At 31.9% G+C, this 10,422-nt stretch overlaps 1 protein-coding gene across 4 annotated transcripts; it reads left to right on the forward strand.

Moving 5' to 3' along the window:
* Window positions 1-3,943: 3,943 nt before the first annotated feature.
* LOC131652041 (kinesin-like protein KIN-7F) lies at window positions 3,944-9,993 on the forward strand. Of its 4 annotated transcripts, none has more exons than XM_058921811.1 (14): window positions 3,944-4,106; window positions 4,840-5,165; window positions 5,281-5,370; window positions 5,466-5,566; window positions 5,769-5,882; window positions 5,966-6,047; window positions 6,144-6,211; window positions 6,301-6,366; window positions 6,470-6,594; window positions 6,723-7,062; window positions 7,144-7,251; window positions 7,340-8,296; window positions 8,844-9,163; window positions 9,431-9,993. In XM_058921811.1, exons 2-14 carry the CDS (start codon window positions 4,949-4,951, stop codon window positions 9,756-9,758), a joined length of 2,916 nt encoding a protein of 971 aa, XP_058777794.1. In that variant the 5' UTR covers window positions 3,944-4,106; window positions 4,840-4,948; the 3' UTR covers window positions 9,759-9,993. The 4 variants fall into 4 exon arrangements, with proteins under 4 accessions (XP_058777794.1, XP_058777797.1, XP_058777795.1 ...); XM_058921814.1 differs by having other exon boundaries at window positions 3,968-4,090; XM_058921812.1 differs by lacking the exon at window positions 3,944-4,106 and adding an exon at window positions 4,175-4,325.
* Window positions 9,994-10,422: the final 429 nt, after the last annotated feature.

Below are 10,422 nucleotides of genomic sequence, written 5' to 3' on the forward strand. Positions count from 1 at the left end.
AACATTTTATATTTTTTAGACTCCTTCTTTCTCAACACACGTGTGTACCTCAGGAAAAAAAATGATTCGGATGATGTGCATGCAATTTGTTGTGATCATCAAGAAAGGATATGAAAAACTAACAAATAAATATTTTTTTAATTGTTTATCTATAATTTATTGTTATTTTTTATTCTTGTGTTTTTAACGAACGAACACCGACATTCACAAAAAGAAGATTTATATGATGTACCGCGGTTTACGTTGGGCAACTTATCTTCTTAAGTTTTCAATTTAACCATTAATATGTTTGGGTTTTGTTGTAAAGAATAATATGTATTAGTTTTTGAGTCACTCTAGACATATTAAATTAGCCATTAAATATATGGTACATATCATTTTGCTTTTGATTGTATAGTTTAAATTTAGACCTTGTAGCCATCAAATGTATGATACAAAATATGTCATTTAGGTATTTTTTATAAAAATACATGTTATAACAAAAAATATGTAACAAAATTTATAAAAAAAAATATTAGAAAATATAAGAGATTTCACATCAATTAATAGATAGTCCTACTGATGTGAAAGTGATTCCCCTGACTACTATCTCCTCGATTAACAATCTCAATCCAAGAGAAAAGTTTGAGATTTTACTTCAGTTTAGAGTCTAACTGATGTAAAAAGTGAGAGATTTTTTTCTCAATTTACCTCTCAATTGAGGAGAAAAATAGCACATTTTTTAGTTTTTCCGTCTCAGCCCGTGATCTTGGAAAAAAAAACGCACCTTTCATAATACTCATCATTATCTCGAATCTTCAACCAAGATAAGATAAGAGTTCATTCTCAATTTTTAGTACAATAACAAAAATTTAAAAATATTAACAATAGAAAAGTCATGCATCAAACATAATTCTTTTTAAAATGTTTTCTATTTGAACTGATAAATAGATAATTAAGTGTAAAGTACTTTGCGAAGAAACACTCATGTTAACAAAACTCAATTGATTATTGCAATGTCAAACCATCCAATGGCGTTGAAACTTATTTCTTGTGTGATAAAGGAGGTTGGAACTTAAAAGAAGTAGTTATTATAACTTTTTTGCAAGGTATGAAAAAGTGGTGAAAAGGCACCGCCACCACGTGCTTGCCCCATCTTATAGGCCTATATATATAATATGACGTTATTATATGATTCAACTTTTTTTTCTCTCCCTCTTATGGGTAGTCTTTTCAGTCATGTTCCATGCTCTAAATATGATGCTACTTTACAAGCTACCACTAATTAAAATTTAGAGACTTAGATACATTAATGATCTCCTATTTTTGAGCCTTTTTTTGTTATTATAAAATATGTAATTATATGATACTATATTATTTTTGGGTTTAGGACGATAGATCTTATTGTAATATTATAATATTACATGTGTGGGAATGAATTTATTAAGTTAGGAGGGCAAAGTTAATTAGTAGGAGTGAAATATGAAAGTGGTGAAGATTAAGTTAGAATTGTATAGAGGTGATGATGATTAGAAAGAAGAGGATCAAGTAAGCTAAAATTGATATATAGGGGAAGATAACATTTACCATATATTTGTATTATAAAATTTAAAGTTGAGTTTAGGATCTATGTGGTAAAAATAATTAGCGGTTGATTGATAAGTTAACTGATAATTTATAGTTTATGATTGATGGTTGATGACCGATAATTTATAGTTTATGATTGATGGCTGATGACTGATAACTAAAAAGTTAAATGAAGTGTTTAATAAAATTAGCGATTCAGCTAACTTATAAATGTAAATGACATAAAAAATATTTAATACATAATTATTTTATTTTAAATTAGAATAAATTATAAAGGTTAAAAGTGAGATTTTGTTAAAATAATAAGGATAAAAAATAAGAAAAAATTATAAGCTATAAGTTATAAGCTAGAATGTATATGAAATAGCGTCTGAAAAATAACCTAACAAAATAAGCTATAAGCTCGTGATGAAAAAACTATTAACAAACAGGTCTAAATTGTCATTTGAACTTAAAAACTATAAGTTAAAAAATATTCTTACCAAACAGACTCTTAAAGTTATTATCCAAAAGATTTTGGACCAGTTTGTTTTAACTACTTTAAAAATAATTTTTATATGTTAAATCTGCATAGGTTAGATTGGTAGACATTTGTAATTGCGGGTTCTCATTTGGATACAGACAAAGTCAGTGTTTTTAAGTTGTTGTGGAATGTTAATGTGTCCAACAACATTTAGGTATTTGCATGGAGATTGTTTTTTTAATAGGCTCCAAATCATGGATAAATTTGTGAAACGAGGAGTACTGAGGAGTTCACATAATCTTGTTTGTTCTCTTTGCGTAGGACGTGAGGAATCACACCTTTATCTATTTCTTCTTTGTCCTATCGTTGTAAGTTTTTGGCAATTCATTCTTGACTGGTTATGGCTGCATAGGTTGTCCTTCCTATGATATGATGAAGGATCATTTATTGACTTTTGGAGCTCTAATGAAGGGAAGGATCAAGAAGAAATTACAAATTTTGCTCTGACTCTTAACTACTTGGTCGTTTTGGCTTGTAAGGAATGATATTCTATTCAAAGGAAGTCATAAGGGTGCTAAGGAAATTGTGTCCTTAGATAAAACCTTGTCGTGAGAATGGTTTGGTGCGAGAGCCAACGGGCATGTAGATATCGATTTGAATGTTTGGCTTGTCCTTTAACGTGTTGGATTTTAAGTGTGAGTGATAAAACCCCGCATCGACTAGAAATGGAGGAAATGTTTGATATATAAGAGAAAAGACCCATACTCCTAATGCCTTAAGGTTTTTGGTGGATATGTGGTATCAAGGTCTCTTGGATCCTGAATGTTTAGCCATTGACACATAAGAGAGGTGACTCGTAATCCATTATCTTAATGGATGGATATGTGGTGTAAAGGTCTCTTGGATCCTTGAACATTTAGCCCATTAACACTTCTGGCACTTCACTCCTCAAACTCCCCAAAACTTGCTTAATTTAAGTTTGTAGGTTTGTCTTGAACGTTGTTTTTTCGTTGTTGTATTTGGGTTGAACACCTCTTATGCTTGCTTGTAATGAAATATCACTTGCTTATAAAAAAAAAACATATTGCATTGACATATTATAATCTATGTGATAAAAGCAAATTAATAGGATCAATTAATTTTAAGAATTTTCTCATCACAATTCTTAACGTAGTATCAAGAGTTTCGTATAAGTTTCGCTATCAGACCACCCATCATTAATTTTCACGCGCCAAATTTTAAATCCTGGACGTAAGGACATGTATTAAAAATCCCACATAAAAAAATATGACGGAACATTTATTTAAAAGTGGGACAATTTTCATCTTACAAGCTAGCTTTGTAGAGATATGATATATCAAAACTCTAATAATTTTTTTATTAGTAATCATATATATATATATATATATATATATATATATATATATATATATATATATATATATATATATATATATATATATATATATATGGGGATGTATCAAGTAGGAGGAATTTTTAAATAAGAGATAAGAGCATTCAATCCTAACTATTAGATTAATCAAGAGAGAGAAATTAAATTATTAATTAAAATATTAATATAATTATTATTTCTCTCTCTTGATTAATCTAATGGTTAGCATTGAATGCTCTTATCTCTTATTTAAAAACCCTCCTACTTGATACATTCCCCATATATATATATATATATATATATATATATATATATATATATATATATATATGGGACATGTACAACAATAAAATCTTATAATTCTTATAAATTGGATATGTACAAGTACAACAATAAAATCTTAATTTTTAAAAAATAATTACCTTAATAGCATTACATATTCAAATAAATAAACACTCACATCTTTCTTCTATCTTTCTTATAAATGAGCAACAAGTTCTTTGCATTGTTCTAATTCATTTTCAAAAGCTGAGTCACAACAATACCATAACATCCACAGATAGACATTCCCTTTTGGCAGAGACAGTAAAAGAAGAAAAAAAGTCCCAATCCCTCCGTTCAGCTTTTACTTTTTAAGCTTTCATTTTTTTCAACATGACAGCACATTTGTATGAGTTGTAAAGAGTACTACATATATTTTCTCTTTCACTTTCTGTTAATTCTATTAACTCTTAAACTTCAACTCCCACATTGCATTCTTCACCCCATACCACAAAATAATAACACAAAATAAAAAAAAACTCTAAATTCTTCTACACTTATAATACCTATTTAATATAACAACGTGTTTGTCACAAACACTTGAATCAAACAACATATTTTGTTTTCATATTCTCAAAATATGTGAGATTCTCTTCCACTTGAGTTTTCCTATCACCAATTTTTTCTGTCAGAATAACAATTCCAATTCTACTTTTATTTTCATAATTTCCAGATTTTATTTGTTTTTATTCATATATTCTATTTCTACTATGTGCTATTTATATTACACTCCACATGCTAAATTTAGAGCACTAGATTTTTTTTAGTCACATAATCTCATCCATTCATTTTCAGAATTTCAGATTTTTCTCTCTATGAATTTATCTGCTAATAAAATTGAATAAATAAGCTTCTCTGAAAAAAGAAAAAAAATCAACTCCCTCATCCCTTTGGTAAATTTTCATTTTCTCTACTTTCCATGTGATGTTGTTCATTTGAATGGGGACCATTTCACAAAACTCCAATCTTTAATTATAAGATCTTATAAATATTATATATATTAGTTAATTCAATGTAATATAAAGTATATAAGCATGTTTGTTATTCTTCTGAATCAAGATTTTATTTAATCTTTTGAATATTTTTGTGTATGCAGATAATGATTGGGGGTTGAAGTTTTGAGTGGTTCATGTGTTTCAATGACATGTGGTAATGATAATCATTGTCATTTGAATTTGAAGTTAGAAAATTGAAAGAGAAAAAAAATGAGTTCTGTTGGAGGGGATGAGGTGGTTGAAGAGGCTGGACAGAATTATGAAGAGAGAATTCAGGTTTCGGTTCGGCTTCGGCCGTTGAACGATAAGGAAATTGCGAGGAATGATGTTTCTGATTGGGAATGTATCAATGATAGTACAATTATTTACAGGAATAATAATGTTTCAGCTTCTGAGAGATCTCTATATCCAACAGCTTATTCATTTGGTATGTATGTTGTTGCATGCTATGTGTTTGATTTTATTTCTGAAAGATGGAGTTTGAAAAATGTGGTTGCTGAATTTGGATTTTTTTTTTTTTTTTTGTGATTTGGTTGTTTTAGACAGAGTGTTTAGAGCAGATTATGACACAAGGAAGGTTTATGAAGAAGCGGCGAAAGATGTTGCGCTTTCTGTTGTTGGTGGAGTCAATTGTGAGTTTATTTGATGATTTTTTTCTTCATGTTTTATCGGAATTAGCTCCGTGGAACTTCCGTGTTAACATTTTTCTTTGAGTTTAATCGATCAGCGAGCATTTTTGCGTATGGACAAACCAGCAGTGGGAAAACTTATACCATGAGTGGTATAACTGAATGCACTGTAGCAGACATTTTTAACTATATAGAAAAGGTATGAATGAAAAATGCACGCGCCCGTGAGCACGCTTATACATCATTGCATTGCAGATATAGATCCTCTCCTACAGTGGCATAGTGAAGCAATTTTGATATATTGTTGTGCTGTGGGGGAGGATCTGCATCCTTGCATTACTTGGTCCTTTTCAAAAAGGTTTTTTTTTTTTTTTTAATTTTGGATTTTGGTTGTTTTATAGCACATGGACAGAGAATTCGTTTTGAAGTTTTCAGCAATTGAGATTTATAATGAATCTGTCAGGGATCTTCTTATTCCAGATTGTACTCCTCTTAGACTTCTTGATGATCCAGAGGTAAATAAAGTAGATTATCGTTTTCCAAAAGGGCTTGTCGGTATGCATGCATTTTTACTTATGGTTTGTGTTAATTTTGACAGCGAGGAACGGTTGTTGAGAAACTTACTGAGGAAAGTATTAGAGATTGGGACCATTTTATAGAACTCGTTTCTTTTTGTGAAGGTAAGAAGGGTTTGAATGATGAATTTGGTTGAATTTATTTCCTTTGGTTTTCTTTTTTGCTAGTAAAATCATTGTTGTTCGATTCGATTTTTGCAGCTCAAAGGCAGATAGGAGAGACATCACTGAATGAAGCAAGCTCTAGATCTCATCAGATTCTCAGACTGGTATGATATGCTGTTATTTTTATTGAAGAACTTAGTGAACTTTTATGGCACATCTTTTCTTACATTTGCTTAACAATGAGGTACTTCAGACCGTTGAAAGTTCAGTGCGCGAGTTTCTTGGAAATGACAAATTTAGCTCTCTTTCAGCATCAGTGGTATGACTAATTTGCTTAATTTATGGGAATATACTTCAAGTATCAAGTTTGTTAAGTTAATGAATATGTATGTGAAATGAGATGATTTTTTTTTGTGGTATAGAATTTTGTTGATCTTGCTGGAAGTGAAAGGGCATCCCAGACCAATTCAGCTGGGGTAAGGTTGAAAGAAGGTTGCCACATAAATCGTAGTTTACTAACTCTAGGAACTGTTATCCGCAAACTCAGGTTAACTTACGAAGATTCTGTTTCAATATTTGTGATGTGCCTAAATTTGAAACATAAGTCCTATTTTGGTATGAGGGTTGAATATTTCTCTCTTTTTTGATATCTAAAAGCAATGAATTTGGTTGCAGTAAGGGAAGAAATGGACATATTCCATTCAGAGACTCAAAGCTAACTCGCATATTGCAATCGTCATTAGGAGGCAATGCTAGAACTGCAATCATTTGCACCATGAGCCCTGCACGGAGCCACGTTGAACAAAGCAGAAACACTCTCTTATTTGCAAGTTGTGCTAAGGAAGTTGAAACTAAAGCACAAGTCAATGTAGTGGTGTCTGATAAAGCTCTAGTCAAGCAATTACAAAAGGAGTTGGCTAAACTGGAAAGTGAATTGAGAAATACAGGATCGGCTCGTCCTAATAGTTCTGATTCTTCAGCATTATTGAGAGAGAAAGATCGTGAAATTGAGATGGTAATAATAAAGCTCTTGATGCAAAAACTCTTTGCATTTGTTTTTTTTTGTTGATTGCAAATACATACTCTTTATATGCAGTTAAGGATAGAGGTAAAGGAGCTAACCTTGCAGCGCGACCTTGCACAAGTTCAAATTAAGGACATTCTCCAAGAAGCGGGAGATAACATGTCTTCTTTAATAGGAGTGGTGAGCTATATTTGCAAGAACGATATCATCAAAATAGTAATCATACATTTTTAATTTGTCTAATCTATTTTTCCTTCCAAATCTCCAGGAAAGTTTAGGTCCTCGGTATCCCGAATTGCGTGTTCGAAACACTTGGAATTTAGAAAATCTAAAAGAGGAACCGAATGTATTAACTATTAACTGTCAAGAAAGTGTTAGGTCCTTTGATCCTTCACAATATTCAGATGGACATAGTATTAGCTCTGATGATAATTTGTTCCAACTCCCCGACCTCGAAAAGAATTTTATGGTACAAAATTCTTCCCCTAGGATATCAGTTACAAGCATTAATAATGCTGTACAGAATGATTTGGATCAGAATAACATTGAAGATCAGAATAACATTGAAGATCAGCATGAAGAGGATTATTGTAAAGAAGTTAGGTGCATTGAGTTAGAAGAGCCTATCACAGACACGCATACACATTCAAATTCAGAAGATTTAAGATCAAATACATATACCAATTCTAGTGCATCATCTCCTCGCGCAAAGATAGGTGTGTCGGGATCAATTGAAGTTAACAATGGCGACAAAAACAATAAGGATTTGTGTTCATCAGGGTTAAAGGAAGACAATAGACCGAACAATTTGCATGAATATTTTGTTCTTCCAACTCCAGAAAATAGTACTCCTTGGATGACAGAAAACAAAAGAAAAAGTAGTTCTAGAACGTTGAAGTTAAGCCGAAGTAGAACATGTAAAGCTAGTCTCATGAGGAATTTCTCTTCTGATTGGTTTGAAGATGATGATGTAACTCAGAACACACCTCCTCCAATAGGGAATGAAAAAGACTTTGTTGGAAGACCTGGAGGACTTCTGAGGAAGGTTCATACACTAAGTTATAATTTAGATGCTGAAAGGAATTTTGTGGAAAGTTCTGTTGATGATGATGCACAGAATGTGAAATCCTTCAATGAAAAGGAAAGCGAGAGCAAGGATCCCTTAACTCCAAATAAAAAGGAAAAAGAACATCTTAAGAGGTTGAATTTACTGGATCACCGTGAGGTAAGCTTCTATTATAAATCTTCCTTCCTTGTTTTGGTTTTTCCACTAATCAACTTTGATAATCAAATATGACTTATTGCTCTATTGTTTCATTTTAACAATTCACCAGTGATGTGTGTGTGTATTTAGAGTCTCACATTTGATGAAACACGGTCTGAAAATGAGTTTATAAGTGGGAGACATTCATCACCTCATAAACCAATTTTGTATAGGACCAATGAAATTTCTAAGATGATATCAAAACCAATTAAAGATCCGTTGCGCCACCTACTATTGGGCAACTCGGATCACGCTCCATATGTCGTGAGACAAATTTTAAGTTAGACATTCCATACCTTACAATCCAGCTCCATAAACATGTCATGTGAGCTAACGACTCACTTGTAAGAGTTTGATTTTATAACCTTTAGAAATGGAGTTCAAATTCCGATGGAAACAGTTGTAAATAGTTTTTTTTTCCTTGCGCGATTTTTAAGATAAGTAGAACATATACATACCAAAAGCATGATTTTAGTTATTGATTCTTTGAGTTGGTTTTGCATGACAGGTTCATGGGACAGGATTGGATGCCATTATGTCTACAAAAAATGTCAAAGATATTGGTTTGGACCCAATGCAAGCTGATGGAGAAAATCATTCAGATTGGCCTTCAAAATTTAACAGGCTGCAAAAGGAGATTATTGAACTTTGGGACGCATGTAATGTTTCATTGGTTCATAGGACTTACTTTTTTCTTCTCTTCAAAGGGGATCCCTTAGATTCTATTTATTTGGAGGTAGAGCACAGAAGACTATCATATCTTAAGCAAACTTTTTCACTAGGCAATAAGACTCTTGAAGATGGAAGAACCCTTACCCCCGAGTCAAGGTAACATTTCAAAAATAAATGTTTTATTAAATTATGAAGCACAGAAACCAGAAACACGACACCACCACTAACACGTCAACACTGTTAATAATTTGAAAAAATGAATATATTAAACACAATCACAAGTGTCGGTGTTGGGTTTAGACACTGATACTGACACAGACACACCTTTTTTTCAAAAGTGTTTGGTGCTTCAAATTACATATTTCAAAATGGGAAGTTTACAATTGAAATTTACAAACTACACTGTCTTTGACTTGAAAACAGCATGAGATATCTAAGAAGAGAGAGACAGATGTTATGCAAGCAAATGCAGAAGAAACTATCTAAAGGTGATAGAGAGAATTTATACTTGAAATGGGGCCTTCGTTTGAGTTCAAAGCATAGGAGGTTACAGTTGGCACATCATCTATGGACTGAGACAAACAGCATGGATCACATTAGAGAAAGTGCAGCTGTTGTTGTAAAGCTGGTTGGTCCAGTAGAGCCAGAGCAAGCTCTTAAGGAAATGTTTGGGCTCAATTTTGCTCCAAGGCCAACAAGTAGGAAATCTTTTAGTTGGTCTTTTACAAACAGCATGAGGCAGATTTTGTGAGTTGGGATTACTTTTTAGGTAGTTTTTAATATGACCATGTTGAAAATTTCAAGGTCTTATATAGTATAACATAAAGTCTCCCTCTCCCTATATTGTGATTATTGTTGTATGTTTCTAACTATGATTGTAAATGTGTTATCGGGAAATGGATTCTCTCCTTCCCTTTATCCCATGCTTCCAAGCTACTGTAATCTTGACCATTCATTTAATTTATTTAATTTTCACTTATGAATCATTGCTTTTGTGTGTGGATGGTTGAACCATTAGATCACAAAAAGGAGAGAAGGCTGAACCTAAATAACAGTAGAGGGTACAAATCCGTGTTATTGTAATCTAATGTAAGGTTATAGTTTTTTCATATATTCTAGACTCTCTCTCTCTCCATGTAAGTTAAGTTAAATATGGTTGTTACATGGATTTTGTACTGCTATATGATTTATTTATTGGATCGTGTTGACACAGTTCTAGATGCGACAAAAGTTTTGCTTCGACTTATGATAAAGGCAGAAGCGGACTTGTCTTTGATAGAGTCTCTTCTTAAATTCACAAATATTTTTTTATAACAATTATTGATGATTTTTATTATTAATCTTAATGATTTTAAATAGGCTCATAATAGAAGAAGAGTCTGAATTAAATTAGGTTAGTAGCTACTTTTATCTAA

Source organism: Vicia villosa, linkage group LG2, assembly GCF_029867415.1.
Source record: "Vicia villosa cultivar HV-30 ecotype Madison, WI linkage group LG2, Vvil1.0, whole genome shotgun sequence".
In the NCBI taxonomy this organism is placed as follows: domain Eukaryota; kingdom Viridiplantae; phylum Streptophyta; class Magnoliopsida; order Fabales; family Fabaceae; genus Vicia; species Vicia villosa.